Below are 21186 nucleotides of genomic sequence, written 5' to 3' on the forward strand. Positions count from 1 at the left end.
AAATGACTTCCACTGTCGAAATTACTTCCACTGTCTTAATGACCCCCATTGTCATAATGACATCCACTGCCATAATGACCTCCCACTGCTGTCGCAGGCGGCAGCGGCAGTGCGGGCGGCGCGGCGCCGGGCGAGGCGGACGCGGCGCACTGCGACGACGACCGCAAGATGTACCTGCAGGCCGCCATCGTGCGCATCATGAAGCAGCGGAAGGTACGCACACACACACACACACACTACACCGTCACGACCGCAAGATGTACATAGTAGATTCAGCATACAAATCGGTTTTATGAAAACATACAATAGTTTTTTTTAAAAAAACGTATGCAATTTAAATATTATTTCATTCGATTGTCTTTTTATCGGCGGACTCATCTCGCGCTATTGTAATCTTATGTGCGTTTTGTGTCAACTAGCCGGAACTGTCGACGCGTGTTGCCTGACTGAGTAATGACAGCATTGCTCTCGCCTCTCCGCCCCACCGCTCACATACCTAAGCCGCGGCCGACTAGTTCCGCGCGGAGTATACTGACATCGCGTGTCGTGTGCAGGTGCTGCGCCACACGGAGCTGATCCAGGAGGTGGTGTCGCAAGCTCGCGGCTCCTTCGCTCCCTCCGTCGCCATGATCAAGAAGTGCATCGAGGCGCTCATCGACAAGCAGTACCTCGAGCGAGCACCCGCCGCCCTCGACACCTACTCCTACCTCGCCTAGGTGAGTGTCTAGCGCCACTGTCGCCACGCGGCAAGCAGTACCTCGAGCGAGCACCCGCCGCCCTCGACACCTACTCCTACCTCGCCTAGGTGAGTGTCTAGCGCCACTGTCGCCACGCGGCAAGCAGTACCTCGAGCGAGCACCCGCCGCCCTCGACACCTACTCCTACCTCGCCTAGGTGAGTGTCTAGCGCCACTGTCGCCACGCGGCAAGCAGTACCTCGAGCGAGCACCCGCCGCCCTCGACACCTACTCCTACCTCGCCTAGGTGAGTGTCTAGCGCCACTGTCGCCACGCGGCAAGCAGTACCTCGAGCGAGCACCCGCCGCCCTCGACACCTACTCCTACCTCGCCTAGGTGAGTGTCTAGCGCCACTGTCGCCACGCGGCAAGCAGTACCTCGAGCGAGCACCCGCCGCCCTCGACACCTACTCCTACCTCGCCTAGGTGAGTGTCTAGCGCCACTGTCGCCACGCGGCAAGCAGTACCTCGAGCGAGCACCCGCCGCCCTCGACACCTACTCCTACCTCGCCTAGGTGAGTGTCTAGCGCCACTGTCCCCACACGACGCCACACGTTACAGCCACATGCGTCTGTCACCCGAGTTCGACAGACAGTCTATACCGGCGCTACTATTGGCACCCGCGCCACAATAGCGCAACTGTGACTCGCCATTGTGTCGCCACAGTGGCGCGTTTCCGTTGTTAAAAATTATTATGTTAGTGCTTTGATTTCCTTTGAATAAATATCACACATGTTTACACATACTATTGTAATGACATTTTCTATTTATTTATTTTAATTCTTTCCCTAGCTGATGACAAGGTGGCGCCGACCTGGGTACGAATGCAAGGAACAGAACGTCATATCTTATCAACGTCGTATAATTGTCATGTCGTATAACGAAACGTTTTTGTCATCAACATTTTAAAAGATAGAAAATAAATAAATGGAATAAAATGAGAAAAGAAGTCGGATTATTGTCCGAATGTCATTCAAAATGTATGCATTTGAGGACTATTAGCCTTACTACAAAAACTTAAACATCGGTTGAACACTTGTTTAAAAAAATGTGGCTTCAAAACGGACCTTATTTCAACGTTATAATCTGCAAGTTTTTTATAGAAATGTTCAACAGACGTTTACAAGTTTTTGTGGTACGACGGAATAATAATATGTCCAGATATCTGAATTTCTTGGGTCTCGGCTCAAAGGGTTCGGTGCAATGTTTTTTTTTAATTTGGCAAAAGCAAACTCACGTAGTAGGTACAACGCCATCTGTCTTTTTGTTTGGGAACTATTTTTTTTTTAATTCTCAAAAAGAAAACCTCCCATTGCGTCGAAATATAGTTTAGTACTTTTGTATCGACATAGTTGCATAGGTGACAGACTCGGTACGTGCTAGAGTTGCCAAGTAGTCGATAGATATCATGTCGATAGTTAGTGATATCGTGTGAGTATGCAAGGACATCGATAGTGCGCGGTAACGGCTCTAGTTATACGGTAGCTGTATCGACACTTGTATAAAGTTTTTAATATATTGACTGTCATTCGTGCGGCGGTCGGGCTCGACGCTCACCTCTAACACTTTTTCATACATTATAGATTTTATATAAACACGTTTTTAATAGTGTTTGTTTTTAATGATCGCGTCCATCAATGTTGAGAACATTTTGTAAGCATGCAGTTTGTGTTTCTTTGTATTTATTAGCGCAAGCTGTGGAGTGGACAGTAACGTATGGTATTGTTGTTAAAGGTAGCGCGTTCGAGTCCCGGCGAGCGCGAGCCTAGCGCCGTCATCTGTTGTATATCTAAATGTACAATAATATATATAATATTTAACGCTAGTAGAGGGCGCTGTCGCGTCGACTATAAATAATAATTATTAAAATAAACTTGTACGAACATCGTTAGCGGCGTTTTATTTGTTTATCCTCGTCAGAGCGCAGCTGACAAACACTTCGTCTCACAACTACACATTATGTAAATATACATACTCCCCCCCCCCCTCACCCCTACCTCGTTGGTCTAGCTGTCGCAAAAGCGGCTGCTAAGCACGAGAGTTCGATTACCGAGTCGGGCCGAAATCGCTTCGTGGGTTTTAGAAGACTTTCACAAAGCAGCCTTCAGACTGGAAGTTGGTAATTGATACACCCGTGCATCGGAGAGCACGTTGCTGTCGGTCCTGCTTGTGATCTCTCTCCGGTGGTGTCGGATTGTCGTCGCATCGCGCTATGAGAGTGAAGAAATAGTGAGTGCACCTGTGTCCAAGCAAATGTGCGTGCTTATCCACTAGCTGCGCATTTTGTTCATTGCTTCAGTTTAACTTAATCAATATCTCTTTAAAACATACTTTTATAGTAAATTATGAAAAACTTATGGAAAACTGCTAAGTTTTCCCGCGGTTCCACCCGCGTCCCATGGAATCTACTGCCCGTACTGTGATAAAATATAGCCCATGTTACTCTCTGGAAGAGTGTAGCGCCCCAACAGTGATAGAATTGTTCTAATCAGGTTCAGAAGTTTTAGAGCTTTTAGGGTAGAAAGAAACGAAGACACATATTTCCTCTTTATTATAGTTCGGCCATTCAGAGAATGCGTTCCTGACACGTCGCGATTGAACTGACGACGTAACTTTGCAATGGCGTTGCAGTTACGATAAAAATATTTTTGCTGGTTGTTTACCGTTTTAACAATTGAGGAGCATTAAAACAACATTATTATATCAATAATCAATGAATGTTATTACGTCGTCAGTTCAATCGCGACGTGTCAGGAACGCATTCTCTGAATGGCCGAACTATAGTATAGAAGTATAGATTATACTGTTAATGTTAATAGGAGTTATACTATAACTAACCAGGTTCTACCTACGATAATGTACGGTTATTACTTTCTTATTCCTGGTGTAACTCGATCCATGATTGTAATATCTAAGTACCTGGGAGTTCATTCATTGATTTCACATCAGGTTTTTCTACATTTTCAAATATTAAATTCAAAAATAGAAAATCATTTTAAATATAAAAAATAGACGGCCACAGGGTCCAATGTACAGGTGGTTAGGGTCCCAGACAAAAAAGAATAGTAGGTAATTAGTAAGTCTAGTCCCAGTCTTAATATTTTAATTCTACACAGTTTACATTTAGAGTAGAATATATCGCGTATAAGGCGAGCCCTAGCCCTGCAACAACATTGTGCAATATTACAGTAGGTAATCATATTGTGCAAATTAAATATTCGCTAAAAATCATTGCGCAACATTTCTTCAATATGAATGTTCACAATACGATATATTGCGAAAACTAAAAAGGAGCGTCTTAGTTTATTTATTCGTTTTTAAGAAGGCTTACAGACTAATTACAATAAATTGGTAACAATTATATTGCTGTACCCTGTTCAAGTAGGCTTGAGCCAAAGTGTAAAGAAAACAATGTTTCTCAAACTTTTAAAGATGTAGGTAACCCGACCGACGACAAAACGTCACATTTTTGTCATTTCGTCAGTGTAGTATTTCCGAATTTATTTTTATAAAATATGTTCACTACATGTCAGTCGTTCGTTCGTTCGTAACATAATAGAACCATTTTTATGGTTTGTTTACCTTTTGGCTCAAGCTCAGCGAATAGGGCATAGTAACATGTTATTGTTGTCATAGGACTCTATAATCGTTACTTAAAAAACTGAATACTACGATAATAGAAAAATTAAATGAATGAAAAATAAGTATTTGCCTCGTCGTGGTAGCGGATGTACAACAAGATCAACTCAAGGGGCAGTTTGTTAAAGCTTGACGTGCAAAGAAGGTGTTTCCCCTGTAGCTACGAAAGGATTGTTGAGCAGTGGGCGCAGTAAGCTGAGCTCGGCACTGCACTGCACACAAAACTGTTGGTTTGATGCCGAGTGTAACAGTATTCAGCGAGTTCTTTGTGTATGGTTATACACGTAATCATATTCGGGCTCCGCATCGGGTCGTTCGCGCTCGCATATCTCCGCATCGCGTCGCTCACGCTCGCGTATCTCCGCATTGCATTCATCTCGCAGCAGGTTGTTCACGTAGAACCGATTCAAAAACTGAAACAAACGTTTGAATGAGGGCGGAGCTAGTAACGTCCCTCGAACACCCGCATGCTGGCGCGCTGCTGAGGAGGTCTTGCGTGATGACATCTCCGCTAGTGACTAGTTGTGCATGATCCCGGCGCAGTTGAGTGGTGGCGCACTGTACTCACGCGGTCTGAAGCTGGCTGACTGGGAGTTCGCGCGCGACAGAGACGTATGCAGGCCACTGTGATGAGCGCCAGCAGCAACACCGCCGCCGATGTTACCGCAACCGTGACGATAGTCGCTGTCCAGTCTGGAACCAATGTGTCTGTACGTGACGCACGGATCTGTGTGAGCAACGTGCCTGCCAGGCAACACTGCTCGTGCATGTCTCGATGTACACGGATTGCTATCCGTGGTTCAGGCTGCCCGTCCATGTCACACTTTTTGTGGCACAGATGATCGGGCAGATTTTTTGTAGGATGCTTTTTACTAGAATTTTCTGAACGATTTTTTGCAGAACGTGTGCGTTGCACTATTGCAATCAGTGTGTTTTATTTTTCACCTACAAAGAATCGGTCACCGATCATCGAACGGATGAGCCCTATCCCATCATGGTGCAGTAAAGATGTTTCCCAGTGATACACAGTGGGGCAGGCATGACCTGCATCGCTTCACACAGAGAGACTCACTCTCACTGGCGGCGACTGTCTCTGGCTGGTCAGTAGCAGCGAGCACGCTCGTCACCGGCTCCCTCGTCGTTGTAGACGCTGTCGACGTGCTTACACTCGATGCGTTTCTTTCCAGGACATAGGCTACAAACAATTAGTTAAAATTAGAACTCAGAATGTTATGTAATTGTACTCTGTGTGTAGCACACAGAGTGACTCACTCTCACTGGCTGCGTCTGTCTCTGGCTGGTCAGGAGCAGCGAGACGGCTCGTCACCAGCTTTCTCTTCGCTGTAGACGCTGTCTGACGTTGTCTCGTAGCTGTAGACGCTGTCGACGTGCTTATATTCGTTCCCTTTTCCAGGACATAGGCTACAAACAATTAGTTTAAATTAGAACTCAGAATCTAATGTACTGGCAATGGCAAAGAATTAATTGTACAGTCCACGCCGCAACCGTATGTGTTGTGATAGTGGGAACAGTAGGACCGTGCAAGGATCGAATGTCCGTTTATTTAGACTCTTGATGTGCTATGTGCTGCGGTGTGATATTAACATTTGTTCTGGTATCGAGCGGATACGGATGCTGGTGCAAGCGACATACTACAGTTCTACAAAAAGCATACAAACTACAGAGAGTCACATCTACGTACCTATTGTGATATCTGACAAACTCACTATAACCCTACAGCCTTCCGCTGCACAAAAGGCATCTGAAAAATAAAATATCAGTTAAAGATTCCTTACATCGTCGCATGTTGCCCAAGTACTGAAACATGTCCACAGACAGCAGGATAACGAGATCCTCGTAATTTTTGACAGTTCATACACGTGTCTCTACCAATGATTGTCGCAGGACACATCGCTTAAATTCGTTATTATGAAGACATTACCTACTCTGTTTTAAATACATGTGTAGCATGTATACCTATTTATTTATATTTAAAATATGCCTTGGAAGGTATTTACCTAATACATACTTAAGGACCAAAAGAAGCTCGAGACGGAGTTTTAATGAACACGTGGTAAGTAGGTACCTGTTTGTGAGAGCGGAGTTGCATCTGAAACAAGTCTCCCTTCGTAAATAGTGTGTGATATGCATATATTTTCCTTCGTACATATCTTCAACTTAATTTTGATTAAAGGTTTATTAAAAGCTCTTTCTTTTAAATTAAGTAAATTTGAAGTAAACATTTTTAAAGAGGAGCTTGGATCTTCATCTACTACCAATATAATATCTGAAATTGAAAATAGTTTAAATTATAATTAGTTAGTAAGTAATCAGGAAGTCAACTGTTAGGTAATGAAGATATAAAATACTGGCAGTGCAGATTAAATTATTTGATAGTATCTATTGACTGCTAATCAGTCGTGGATAAGTCAAAGCCTGATCGTGGGTCGATCCGTAAATCGTGGTCCGTGGACCATCTTGTCATGACGAGTTCTTCCGCATTTCCTAGTGTCATTTCAACATCTTTGACAGCCGTTACGGGTAGTCAGAAGTCAGAAAGTTTTACAAACAGTCTTATCAAGAGCTATTGGGTTGCCCGGGTAATGATTAAGGTCAGATAGGCAGTCGCTCCGTGTAACACACAGGTACTCAGTTGCATCCGGTCTGACTGGAGGTTGACACCAAGAGTTTTTAAAAGGCCAGGCAGTTGATAATGTGACAAGATTTGCCTTAAACAGTTAGTTTGGATATGCATCCGAAAATCTCAAATGTCAAAAACTGAAAAAAAGATGGATGGATTGTCAGACATGAATTATTGCGCTGACAGGTTACAGTGCAGTAGGAAGAAGTTATATCTAGAACAGCCCCTGGACCTACGCAATTTAATTGATCGTCTAAGAAGCAGTACTAGCCATGTCCGGAGAACTTCGTACCAACCGGTACCGCTTGACAGCAGCGCCACCTACCGACACCTACCAACTGTGAACTGACATCAAATATTGGGTAGTATTTAGGTCATCACTAGATAGTATAAAACAAAGTCGCTTTTTCTGTCCCTATGTCCCTTTGTACGCTTAATTCTTCAAAACTACGCAACCGATTTACATGCGGTTATAGATAGAGTGATTGAAGGGGAAGGTTTACGCTTTGGGTTTATGTATAATACTATTAATAATATAGCGGGAAAATACTGTCATCCCGTGCGAAGCAGGGGCGGGTCGTATAGCTATGTACTAAACAGATGTGGATGTCAAACTTACCATCACTGTACGGTATGACATGCAAGTTGTCGTTAATGTCGATCACTAAGAAGTGCGTTGTAGCTAATGCACTGTCGTAGTGAATTTGCTGCACATAGATGGTACCAGTATAAACTGGTTCGAGGATTTTATCTGAAAACAAATATTTATTTTAACTCTTCATTAACTAGGTATAGTCACAGGACATTGCAGAAATAACGGAATTTTCAAACGCACCAAACCACACGCCTGTAAGAAGTCATACATATAACTATTCACTTTTAAAACTACAGCGACAGTGCGGCTAGTCACCCGCCGGCTGTCAATGAACATCCTTGGCAGTCGTTACTGGTACTCCGAAACCAGTGAGTTTGACACCAGTCTAACCAAGGGGTATTGGGTTGCCCGGGTAACTGGGTTGAGGGGGTCAGATAGGCAGTCGCTAATTGTAAAACACTGGTACTCAGCTGCATCCGGTTAGATTGGAAGCCGACCCCAACATAGTTGGGAAAAGGCTCGGAAGATGTGAGGTATATTAACTTACGTAACATCTCTGATCCATGATACACAGCTACTTTTATCGCGAGACTCGATGGACACAACAGAATAAAATAACCATAAAATGAAATATAAGAAGAAAATATATTCACAAACATCGCCATGACAGAACGAACTCTGTCTCAACTCTGTTTAAACGTCTATTCTAATTTAATTGTTTTCATGCATATCCTTATTTTTATCCTTGTTATATATTACAATGTTTATACAATAAATTGGTGAGTAACTGTCGGCTCTCGACCTACAATAACATCATGCAATAGTTTTAGAGGCTCCAGATCATTGCGCATTCCAATATCAAATTCAATATTAACTCTATATCTCTATCAGTCTTTGCACAATGTAATATATTGAGCAATGGGAGGTTTTCTTTTTGAGAATAAAAAAATAGTTCATAAAAGTTCTAGATGGCGTTGTACCTACTACGTGAGTGTACCTTTGCCAAGTAAAACAAAAAACGTTTCGTTATACTATCTCAAAATGATATGACGTTGATAAGGTATGACGTTCCATTCCTTGTATTGACGTACCTAGGTCAGGGCCATCTAGTCATCAGCTAGGAAAAAAAAAATATAAAGAAAATCCTTTATTTAACTGACCGTCTAGGGAACGCCTTAACCCCATTGGGTCTCGAGCCCATTTACTCGACAACAGAGGCGACATCATGGTAAAATGTCGGTTCATACTTTTCGATAAGGCCTATTTTGTAATACTTTGTAATACTTAATGTGGCAACAGGATAAATCGCTATTGAATTATGCTAATTGTAGGTATTTGTTATAATAAAGCAACTCCTTGGAACCGTGCAACTAGTTTGACGTTTCGATAGCTTTCAAATCAAATGATTTATTTCTTTGCAAACATTAAACATACAAGTTCTCCATATAATATAAGCTTTATAGGCGTATAAATTAGTAATTAAAAAACCAGCCAAAAGCGTGTCAGACCACGCTAAATGTAGGTTCAGTAGTTTCCCGAGTAGGTATACCATTGAATCGAAAAAAATTAACAACTCAAAGTAGCCCAATGTAAGTACAGCGACATCTGAACTTAGAAATTCCCAAACATGGAACGCATTTTAATACTAGGTACTAAATTATAGACCAGCGGTTCCCGAATTCTTTTGGCTTCGGAACCCTTTTCGTTTCACCATTTTTCGGCGGAACCTTAGCTTAAGTAAGAAGTAAACTAAAGACGTAAATACACTTAGGTACGGCTCGTAGCGTGTGGTAGCGCACCAAATGGTTATATGGTTAGAGACATATTCAGTATACTCAGGCGTAGCATGGCTATCTGCCACACGGGCTAGAAAACAATTTAGCCGCCCTTGACTTTGTGCATTATGTGAATAGTTTTCAGTTTAAAAACTGACAAAGTAAACGCAAAAAGAAATAGATTGGGTTTGTACAGGTGCGAGGCGAGCGAGCGCGATTTTGTTAACTAACACCCGCTAGCATTGAAAGACATACAGTGGTAGCCAACATCGCGAGCGAAGCGAGCGCGAATTTTTTTTAGTTTTAGTATCTACACAAAATAAACAAAACCACTGTAAATTAATAAGGTCTCAAAAAGTATAATATCCACACAAAAAAGCAAATGCAAATGAATAAAAAGCAGCTAGCGAAGAAAGCGCTATTGCTTTTTCTGAACCAGAAGAATAAAAAATAAACATCAAAAGAAACCTCGACGGAAGAGCGCGAAATTTTTTCGGTGTTGGATACCTGAGCTATTAAACGAACATAAAAGCATCACAGGCAACATGGAGTCGCGAGCGAAGCGAGCGCGAAATTTTCGGATTCGCGGAGGTGCAAAAATTGGAAATAATGTCACTTTTTGATTCATGGTAAAAATAGCCACTGGAAATACTCGTATGCCGTGTCATTTCACATCCTGTCAAATGTATGAATACAAATATCAATAGTCAAATAATCCTGGCTATGAGATAAGTCCAAAAAATGCGGTGATTTTTGGCCGCCTCGCTACCTATTTTTGCCGATTGCCGAAGACCTGGAGTTATTAAGTTAATCTACAATTTGTAAAAAACGGAATTAAATTATCTGCTGCTGTAGCCTTCCCCGCCACTTGTCGTGAACTCGTACTTAACTCGAGTGGTACCCACCTACATGGTGCCTAAATGGAATTTTGGAATGCATATTTAAAACAATTTGATTGAAAATGAATAATAATTTAATATTATCAAAAGTGAAATAATTTACCATATGGAAATCTTGAATTTTCCACGGAACCCCTGAGGGCCTGTCACGGAACCCCAGGGTTCCGCGGAACCCCATTTGGGAACCGCTGTTATAGACCATAGATACTGCGAACATTTTACATTAAAATGTGACGTTTTGTAATCGATCGGGCTCTTTTAACCTGCAATCTTTAAAAGATTGAAAAACATTGTTTTTTTTTGTTTACCTTTTGGCTCACGGTTCATTGAACAGGGCATAGCTTACTACGGAACCCTTAAAAAAATTGGAGTTAAGCATTCAGGCTTTTGTTTTGATCTCTGATCTGACACTTTATATTTCTATATCTTTTATAAGGAGTTCAGGGGTAGTACATACCTACCAGCAGGGCCCAGCACGGCCAAAGCCTGCCGGGGCTGCGGGATTGTTCGCGCGATTTACCGCGGCCCTGGTACATAAAAGGCCTACGACGGAACACGACGGTTTTTAGTCAGTAAGAGTCTGACACTCCCTCACCGCTGCTAACCCACAGCGGGAGGGGTCATTTGATGATTTTTAACGAACTGCACGTACCGGGATAAAATATAGCCTATGTTACTCGGGAAGAGTGTTCAAATAGTTTAAGATTTTTAAATTGGTCCCGTAGTTATGTTTATTTGTGTTGTTTATTATAAAATAAACAGCTATTCAAAGAGGAAAACATTGTTTTTGCTTGTCTAAATGGAAAAACAAACAGTTTTCCTGTTTATAATATTAGTATAGTTAGGTACGACGACAGTCAAAGACGAGCAAAAGCAGCCGAGCCTACTATCGTGGTGTTGGTGAATCACTAGCAGTTTAATTAGGCTCTAGACAGACGGACTGCATTTCAACTGCAATCCAACTGCAAATTGCGGTTCAAGGGCAGTTTGAATAGACACGACTGCAAATCACAAATCAACTTCAGAACACGACTGCAATTCAACTGCAATCGGACTGCACATTTGATTTGCAATTCTATTGCAGTCGTGTCTACTGCATTCAAACTGACCTTGAACTGCAATTTGCAGTTGGAATGCAGTCCATCTACCTAGAACCAAGTACGGCGGTGCTTAGGACCGCCCTCCGCGTCGGAACGCGGAGCCAACCCGTGTGAATCACGTAACACTAGACTGTTAGGTTAGTAAGCACACGATAAAAACAAAAAACGTGCGACACTAGTAGTCTAGTATGTCGAATGAGGAGCGATAATACTGAATAAACATTACAAAATCAATCGAAATGCAACGGAACACGTCGACGTGACAATGCAAGGGCTCGCAGTGTTGGCAACCCACTGCGCAACCCGCAGATAAGGGGAAGGATATAGGGCGACAGGCGAAGCCTCCTTCACATCGAACACAACAGTTCAACAGTTCACCATGAAGTGTGTCATCGCTCTGTGCTGCTTCGTCGCTTCGCTGGAGGTGAGGTTCTATTCATAGTTAAAATATATTGGTTGACTTGACTGACTGACTGCCTCGTTGGTCTAGTGGTCACAAGCGCGGCTGCTGTGCTCGAGGTTTCGGCATCGGTTCCCGGGTCGGGCCAAAATCGCTTTGTGTGTTTTCTTAAACTTTCACAAAGCAGCTCGTAGTCAAAGTTGGTGATTGATTCACTCGTGCATCGGAGAGCACGAAAATGTCGGTCCTGCGCCTGATCTCTTTCCGGTGGTGCCGGATTGTCGTCCCATCGGGTTATGAGAGTGAAGGAATAGGGAGTGCATCTGTGTGTGCGCAAATGCTCGTGCACTATAATATAACCTGCGCAGCTGGCTGATCTCCTTAAAATGAGAACAGTCACCGTGGCTGAAATCGGCCATGGACGCCATTATATTGTAGTTTCCTTTCCTTGGAAACTAGTGTTCTATGAACATCAACATTTCCGTACTATGCTGAGGTCGGCTTCCAGTCTTGCCAGATGCCGCGAAGCACTAGTATTTTACTGCCTATCTGACTTCCACAACCCAGTAACTAGCGCAACCGATTCTCCTTGGTAAGACTGGTTGTCAGACTTGCTAGCTTCTGACTACCTGTAACGACTGCCAAAGGTGCTCAAATGACACTAGGATGCACCAATTCATAGTGCCTTTGGAAACGAAGGAATTCGTCATGACAAGATGGCCACCTTCGTATGTACTTCACCAAGATTGTGCAAGTAGCTTGCGCGTGTTGAGGCACATGCGCAGGTTACATGCGTTTTATAAACGTGCGGGTCCAGCGACTCGCGCATGTACCAAAGCAAAATACTCACCCGCGTGCTCTTCGTCACTTGCGCATGTTAACTTGCTCCAGCTACATGCACCGTGTAGACGCATCCTTACTTTCCTGACCGGGAATGTCGACTCATGAAATCCATTTGGTAACTGGCTTGTAGTCAACGTGAAGAAAAAAAGAAAAAATAGAGTGGTGCATACAAAACTGACGGGCATTTTAGATACCTAATTCTAAGCGATGTGTGTGGTACTTACATACCTACCTAATTCAGGTCTTTGCTTTACCATTCATATAACAAGAATACTAATTAATACTTTCTTCTTTTTGGAAAAGGCTCGGGAGATGAAGACTTAATATTTTTGTATTACATTATCAGGTAGCGTACTCTCAGTACGCGTACGCATGCCCGGCCGCGGCGCCGGCGCCCCTGGTGCTGCCCGCACCCGCTGTGGCGCCGGCGAACCCCTGCGCCGTGCCACCGGCCCTAGCGGCCCTCGCACCCGCTCTCCCCGTCCTAGCACCCGCCCTGGCTAACACTATCTCAGCGTCCATATCTGCTTCGTTGCCTCCCCTACTAGATGCGGCTCTGCCTACAGTGTTGACTTCTGTGTTGTCGGCTGCTGGGCCGCTTTTGGAGGCTGCTTTGCCTCCGGGCTGCGGCTGTGGCGCACCTTTGGCTTTGCCCGCCCCTGCTGCATACGCCTTGCCGGCCCCTGCTCCTTGCGCCTTGCCCGCCCCTGCACCGTACGCGCTACCTGCCCCGTACGCGCTCCCTGCACCGTGCGCGGCCCCGACCGTCGCGTACGCAGCCCCACTGGCGCCCCCTCCGATGTACGCAGCTCCAGCCTGCGCGCCTACCGCTTGCTTGTGCTACTAAAGTTGATGTGAAGTTTTAATAAAATTGCGTTCCATTATAATTTTTGTTTTGTTGTTTCAAACTTGCCCATTTGCAGTTTTATTACTATTCATTTATTTAATAAGGTACTTACACCAACGACATTTTTTAAAATTAACTTATTTACTTTAACATTTGTCTATACTAATACTAGCTGTTGCCCGCGACTTCGTCTGCGTGAGCAATATAGAATTTCCAATTTCGTTTATTTAATCATTCATTGCTCAACCCCCGTAGGTGATAGCGTGATAATATATAGCCTATGTGTTGAACCGGCCCCCAGGTAGGTAATAGTCATGCAAAATTTGATTTAAATCCATGCAGTACTTTTTGAGTTTATCCGGGACAAACATACAGACAAAAATTCTAGAAACTACATATTTGGGTTCAGAATCGATTATGGATCACCCTCCAAGTATTCTTTAAAAAAAATATTCAATGTACAGTTTTGACTTTCGTATCATTTTATTATATGTATATGTCGTAGCCATATCGTAGAATTGACCACTTCATGAAAAGCTTGAGCATTTCATGAAATGGTTGCGTTTCATGAAATGTTCATGTTAATTTGACCAGATCGTTAAATCGTCAACATTTCTCGATTTTGTCATCCACGTCTGGCCGTATGGTATAATAGGGTATCCATAAAATATTTAATATAAATCCACAATATTTTGGGTAAGGGGGAAACTCGCGTAGCATAGGTAATTCGACCCATTGGAGTTTAATTTCATAAAATCTGGTAGTTGTGAAATTTTTCACAGCTCAAAATTGTCAGGAGGCAAAAACACTTAGGTTTTTTTCATAACTTCGATTGCAAATATAAAGAGTAAGAACTTGTTCCTGTCCTTTAAGTCCGACATACATAATAATTTAAATAAAATAGGAACTTTAGTAACATTTTAGGAATCTTAAAATAGAACACACTTAATCTTAAATGACGTAACCTGTAGGTTCACTGCCTCGTTGGTCTAGCTGTCGCAAGCGCAGCTGTCGAGCACGAGGTCTTGATTCCCGGGTCGAGCCGAAATCGCTTTGTGGGTTTTAGAGACTTTCACGAAACAGCCCGCAGCTTGGAAGTTGGTATTTGTGCATCGGAGAGCACGTAAATGTCGGTCCTGCGCCTGATCTCTCTCCGATCATGTTGGATTGCCGTCCCATCGGGCTATGGAAGTGAAGGAATAGTGAGTGCAGCTGTGTCTGTGTGTCACCTCGCAAATTCTTGTGCACTATAATATGTCTCGCGCAGTTGGCTAATCTCCTTACATGAGAACAGCCGCCGTAGCCGATAATTGGCTAAGAGGACATTATTGTTGCATACTATGTTGCAGACTATAGGGGTAGACGAGTTTCCCCACCTTACCTAGGTCTGCGCTCAGCTGGCTCGTTTGGGATGCGTTCTGAGAGCGGTGGGTTCTTGTATCTGGTGGATGTTACACTCGCTACTACTCGCAAGAAGTTATAAGGGTTACATCGCTGGTAAATAATTCCATGGGGTTTGGAGTAAGCAAATTAAACAGAAAAGTATGTTCCTGTCATTTATATTATTATTAATAACACAATAATAGTCAATAAATAGCTCAATGGGTTTCTTTGGGATATAAACCTATTTTTAATGTATTGAATCATTTTTAGTCGTCCACCTTATCCAACAGTTTTATGAACTTCCTTTAATATTTCAAAATACTTCTCCATCGGAATTATACGCATAGTAGGATCGTCGACGCATTTTTTATTAAATATAAGATATTCCTCATCTGCAGTTTCCATAACGTCATATTTTGACAGCCAGTAATAGTCCATGGACGTCTTTGGCGTGGTCACCCTACTGTTCTTGATTTGTTTTATAACCTTATAATTAAAAACGTTGTTATAATTCACCAACGTAGAATTATTTAATATTATTATTATTTTCGTCGTACACTCTTTTGTCACTTTCTTCCTCAAACGAATTATTCAATTTTTCGCTGCGAGAATTTTCAATGCAGTCAACGGCCGCCATCTTCAAACGTAAATAAAGCGCTGGCAGCGCCCCTAGGGGCAATTACATAACTATTTTACGATGTGATCAATTAATTTTGATAATTTCATGAAGAAGCCGAGCTTTTAGTTGCACATATCGAGAAACGATTTCTCATCATTGATTTGCCCAAGTCACATCATGATGTGGCCAATAAACAGTGAAACATTTCATGAAACGGGACCATTTCATGAAATGGTCGAGTCATTTCATGAAGTGGTCAAGTCTACGATAAGGCCACCACATATAGATTATAAAGCTGAAGAGTTTGTTTGTTTGAACGCGCTAATCTCAGGAACTACTGGGGCCCGATTCTCCTAATTTTACTTAAGCGACATACGATTCATGTTCGACTCGATTCGACTGAGATCCAATCCCGACTCGATTACGATTGAAGCGTATGTGGCATTCCGCTATTTTTTCTTTGAAATAAACGTTTTTATCCTTTTCTGTCATTCAATAATGAATCATTTTGTCTGCAAATGATTTACGATTGCAAAATGATTGTACAGCAAACTACCGTATAGACCAAAATCACCAAAATAGCAGACCAATCGCACACCAATCAAATGTCAATCGAATACGATTGGTCTTATATTAGTAGCAGAATGCCAGATATGGTTAAAACTGCTATTGCGATCATATTGCGATTCGATTTCTATTCGATTTTGACATTATTAACTTAGGAGAATCGGGGCCCTGGTCCGATTTGAACAATTCTTTCGGTGTTAGATAGCCCATTTATCGAGGAAGGCTTTAGGCTACTTTTTAGGAAGGCTATAGGTTCGTGCAGAGGTTCCCACGGGATGCGGGTGAAGCCGCTGGCAGAAGCTAGTACTCAATACAGAGCAACAACGTCACTTCGAGGCGTACACACCATTGATATGGAAAGCTACAATCATACATCATATGAGTTATAATTATATAATTATTGGCTATTTGTAATATAAAAAAAAAATCTCGTTACAAATACAAACTAAAAGGAAGGAATAAACTGTAAAAAAATAAAACAAATACACTTGATCATAATATAAAATCATTTAATCAACTTTGGTTAAAGAATTTAAACATGGCGCTAAATTCCAAACAACGATGAGCGACGGACGCGTGTTCGCGCGCTTTTGTGAACAAAACAAAATGGCGGAACTCGCGTCAGCCGGACCCACAACCGACATACCACGAACATAATAATAATATAACCCCCGGCTCTTCGAAATGGCTGCAGTATTGCTTGATTAAATATCCTTTTGACAATAATTTACGAAATCATTTTATAAAAATAAATAATATAATTAACATAATTATAGTCATTTTGTAGTAAACGCCAGAATTACAATTCAAATTGAAAGATTATACGTATGCAATAAGTACCCAAGACTCTTTCCTTGTATGCATTAAGCTACAATGTCGATTGTATGTCTAAAAGATTATTTAAATAGTTGAATGGCAAATTAATATTATTTTTTGGTTCGTCTAGCTTTATATTACTTTAAACTATTTGTACTAGACTGCATTTACAATGGCAGTTTTGAAAAGGTTAGCAAAATACATACTTATAACAAAAATTGGAATGGATTTTTTCATTTTCCATAATTTGATTATTTTAAACATACGATCAAATACAGCTGTCTAACCAGGAAGTCGGGGGCTGAATAAAAATCAATTAAAATGAAAAAAAAAACAACTAAAACTAAGATATGCATTAACTGAGCGACTGACTACGTCGACTAGTGGGGGGACACGTCATATTGGACTGTCGATAAAATAAATGTCGATAGGTAAAACATATCGATAAGTGTAATAGGAAACAGCATGTAATGTACTTTTACTGTTATATTTTCTTATTAACACTCCTTCTTATCTATCGACACAAACCTATGATCGGCCTTTCCCAATATTATTTCTATCTGTTATTTTACCTACCAGATATAGAATTTTGACATATGTCAACATTGACACATCACATACAAGTAACATCAAATTCCTATCTCTGGTAAGTAAAATAACAAGTATATTGGGAGCGGCTGTAAGTTTATAGGCACTGTCTACTCAAGAAGTAGACAATCCCTTGTGACAGTACAATGTGCCGTGTTCCCGCCATTTTAACCACAGTTTGAGACGAGCGGCGCGAACCGAGCTGACTAGAATGCTAAACCAATTCCAAAGTGAACATTATTACACGAGATTCACTCACTACTCAGATCATTCAAATTAAATTAATGAGGTAATTTTAATAATTGATTAACTAACAAAAATATTGTATGATTTTTTTTAATTTATAAGAAAAAAAGTACTATTGCGAAATGAGCGTTATTTTGAAAAGCGATCTGAGCCAGTTTCGAATGTTTTATAAATAGAACAGGGGAGCGATTTTGTGTCACTTTTGTTGGTACTAACACTGAAAACTGCTCTATATTTTGTAATAATTTAAATTCTAATACTATTTTGTAGACGGAATTATGAAATACTACTTATTTGTCTAAATTATATCAGTCAAATTGCATCTACGAACTATATTTGTGAAATATTCTAAATAATACAATGCACTGGGCTAAACACATACTATTTTGAGACTCTGGTTCAAAAATACAGATTCATGTATCTGTCTCATTGATGGTGTTGCCAGGTTGGAGTGTTGTGTGAGCACACTACCGCCCCCTGTGTTGCCAGCAGAAGGTATCAAACTGTGGCGTCGCTGTGTTTGAGACAGTTGTGCTGCTTGTAAACAGTGGCCTTCGCTGGCGGACCAATGATCACCAAAAACATTCATTCAACAAATCGCAAAAATCTTCTGAAATTCGTTCGCACTGTCGTGGCGGTCATTTATTATTCCATTCATTTAGTTAAAATAAACTTCATCAGACTATATACCTTCTCAAGATGGCTAATATATTATTGCAAATAATGGAAATTCTTTTAAAAAGAGTGTCCATGAAGTTTCTTGCCGGTTCCTTTCCATGAGACCAACTCTTTGGAACCGTGCAACTAGCTTGACGTTTCAAAAGAGCTATCATAGGCATATAGGAAAAACAACTTTGAATTTGACTATTAGTCACCACGAAGTGCTAATGAGTCATTCAGTTCAAGTGACTTCTCACCAATGTTGGCCCACATTGGTCTCCAACGTCCGGCCAATGTCTATGAGCAGCTAAAATAACCCCTAAAGATAATTTGGCAACTATATTGCACTAAAATCTAATTAAAACTAACAATGGCTCCAATATGACACGATTTCGTATGCGTTTCAACTCTTAGGTTAAGCGACGCTTCTCGATGGCTATGTTGGCTTCGATAGTACCGGCTTTAGAACTAGGTTTAAACCAATACTATTAACAAGCTTATGGTTTAAACTTAACACTAAAGCTGGCACTTTTCAACATCACATTCTATAAGGTAGATTGGTGTAGCGTTTTGAATTTAAAGTGCACCAGTTACGTATACAACGTTTATCAGATTAAAATAGCTAGAAAAATATAGACATACTTTGATGATGATTTACCAAAGATTTACAACAAAGTTAACAAGCTTACGGCGCACATATGGCGGAGCGCAGCGAAGAGAATTTTACAATGCCCGACTATTATTGACATTGTCATTCATTATTAATTATAATTACCTTTAAATTGTCTCTGCGTTCCACCATATTTGTGCTGACTCATAGTACTGTTAGAACCAGCTTTCAATCTGATATAATCCGGCCAAACCTATTGTCCATCGAGAAGGCTTGTATTTGGCACTGCTGGCCAATTTAAGGCACTTTCTTATATTACAGAGTTATAACGAGTGTCATTGTACATGCAGAATGTTGGGAAGTAATACTTTAAGTATATTTTTTACATTTAACGAACCTGGTACTAAACTAAAGTTTATCTTAGCATAGACAGGTTAATTGTAATAAGAGCTGATACGACCATTTTACTATAATCTTTAAGAAAATTAATCCAGGGGATTCACCTTCTTAATATCATTTGTTTTAGAAGAATCCAGTAAAATAACCAAAATTAAATGTCTGAAAATATAGTTCAAAATGTAAAATCAGCTCTTATACAAAAACGAAAACTGAAATAAAAAGTAACGAATCTTTTTGAGCAAAACAAAAGGAAATTACTTGTAACTATCAAATGTTCACATATCAAAGAATAATTTGTTTTCCGGAGAATTTGAAAATGGATAACTAATATCTTCCCACATTCTACATATAACAGGAAACACAGAGTTTTCCTTATCGACAAGCTGTTCATACATTAATTAACAAATATTTAACATTACACAATACCCCTTCCCGATACAAAACAAAATTAATACAATTTTACAAAAAAAAAAAAAAAAACAAAAAACAACTTGAAGACCATGTGTTACACATTCACATAGTTCTTATGACAATTTTTTTAAATCAGTATTTCAGTAATTGAATAAACTCAATTCCAAGCATTTTAATAAAGAAAATAATATTGCTCCACTTAATAAAACATAACATTTCGCCTTGTACTTACGCGTCCTGACCGGGTATCGAACCTGGGCCTTCATACTAAGCAGTAGCTCTTAGGGTCAATCCCCACTGAAAGAGCAGCGGCCGGCAACGGCCGGCAGCGGCCGTAAATGCAAGTGATGGAACGCGAGCGCGGCGGGCCGCGCGGCGCCTAGCTGCGCCGTGCCGTGCCGCTCTTACATTGTCCGTGCTCTTACGGCCGCTGCCGGCCGCTGCTCTTTCACAGCCAGTTTCTTCATCAAAAGTTAAAGCCAAAGTAAAAGTCAAAGAAATGACTAAAGTTAAAGTATCGGTTAAATTCAATTTTTCTATGAATTTTGCTGTCACTTTAGCCTTGAAAAAACGAATTTGACCGTTACTTTAACTTTAGACATTACTTTAACTTTAACTTTTGATGAAAAAACTGGCCGTCAGTGAGAATTGACCCTTAGGGTGATATGACACTTGTCAAATGTCTTTGTCTGTCAATGTACATAAGATAACTTTACAACTTCGTCAAATGCAGTGGCAACACCACATAAATGGTGGTGTGTGAAATATTCATATAAAGAGAAAACAGTTTTTGTTTCTCTGTACCATAAAGGCTCCGAAATTACTGAGCAGATTTGACAAAGTCTGTCACTGTTGGTACAAGACTATCTCTGTTCCTACAAATTAAGATTTTTAATCTTATTCCGAATCGTATAGGCTATATTTTTTTCCGGGTACGGGAAGAAATTTCCACGGAACTCGGGAAACAACTACTCAAATAAATACTCATAAAAAAAAACTTTGAATTGGAACCAAAAAGGTGCGTTTTTAGGGGGTGTTGTAAAATAAAATTTGACGTGAGAGAGTGCTAATTTCATTAGCCTGCTTTAACTTTTCTTGTTGATACACATTTGATAAATGTCACACCACCCTTATCGACAGCAGAGCAACGCGAATAGTAACGTCACTGTATTGCGTCATCATCTTATCGACATCGATATTGTAAGCCGTGACGACAGCTCTTATCGCGACGCACGTCACTTATCAATGCGTACGAATAGTTTATGTAGTTGCAAAATGCCACAAAAGAATAACATAATAACATATTTGATTAGAAATATTTTATCGATACATTTTTGCGAAGCGAAGGGACGTCACTATTGTCTTACAAAAATTAACAAAATAAAAACCGACTTCAAAAGAAGGTTTTCAGTT

The 21186-nt window shown here is 41.0% G+C and overlaps 3 protein-coding genes across 6 annotated transcripts in view; 2 read left to right on the forward strand and 1 right to left on the reverse strand.

Moving 5' to 3' along the window:
- The window catches only part of LOC124643675 (cullin-2), a 30145-nt gene extending 27519 nt beyond the window's left edge, over positions 1-2626 (forward strand). Inside the window, exons 15-17 of one of the 2 annotated variants that reach the window (XM_047182708.1) lie at positions 98-213; positions 555-716; positions 1528-2626. In XM_047182708.1, the coding sequence (XP_047038664.1) occupies positions 98-213; positions 555-716 (278 nt within the window). In that variant the 3' untranslated portion in view covers positions 1528-2626. The remainder of the gene's footprint in view (positions 1-97; positions 214-554; positions 717-1527) is intronic. The other variant, XM_047182709.1, reaches the window with a different exon arrangement.
- A 1400-nt stretch (positions 2627-4026) lies between these two features.
- Positions 4027-8281, reverse strand: LOC124643874. Of its 3 annotated transcripts, XM_047182997.1 has the most exons (8): positions 8158-8281; positions 7635-7766; positions 6461-6661; positions 6077-6136; positions 5647-5796; positions 5447-5569; positions 4943-5067; positions 4027-4787 (listed from the first exon to the last, which is right to left on the reverse strand). In XM_047182997.1, exons 1-8 carry the CDS (start codon positions 8273-8275, stop codon positions 4629-4631), a joined length of 1068 nt encoding a protein of 355 aa, XP_047038953.1. In that variant the 5' UTR covers positions 8276-8281; the 3' UTR covers positions 4027-4628. The 3 variants fall into 3 exon arrangements, with proteins under 3 accessions (XP_047038953.1, XP_047038954.1, XP_047038955.1); XM_047182998.1 differs by lacking the exon at positions 6077-6136; XM_047182999.1 differs by lacking the exon at positions 5447-5569.
- A 4219-nt stretch (positions 8282-12500) lies between these two features.
- Positions 12501-13511, forward strand: LOC124643627 (nematocyst expressed protein 3-like). The gene is made up of 2 exons (XM_047182642.1): positions 12501-12512; positions 12974-13511. Exons 1-2 carry the CDS (start codon positions 12501-12503, stop codon positions 13472-13474), a joined length of 513 nt encoding a protein of 170 aa, XP_047038598.1. The 3' UTR covers positions 13475-13511.
- The last annotated feature ends 7675 nt before the right edge of the window (positions 13512-21186 follow it).

This window comes from Helicoverpa zea, chromosome 28 (assembly GCF_022581195.2).
Source record: "Helicoverpa zea isolate HzStark_Cry1AcR chromosome 28, ilHelZeax1.1, whole genome shotgun sequence".
Taxonomy (NCBI): Eukaryota; Metazoa; Arthropoda; class Insecta; order Lepidoptera; family Noctuidae; genus Helicoverpa; species Helicoverpa zea.

Coding starts and splice junctions, on each gene's coding strand:
- LOC124643874 (XM_047182997.1), bottom strand. CDS start 8,275: ATGGCGATGTTTGTGAATATATTTTCTTCTTATATTTCATTTTATGGT. Junction 6,137..6,460: donor AACTCCGCTCTCACAAACAG/GTACCTACTTAC, acceptor TTTATTTTTCAG/ATGCCTTTTGTGCAGCGGAA. Junction 4,788..4,942: donor GTCAGCCAGCTTCAGACCGC/GTGAGTACAGTG, acceptor CGTTTGTTTCAG/TTTTTGAATCGGTTCTACGT.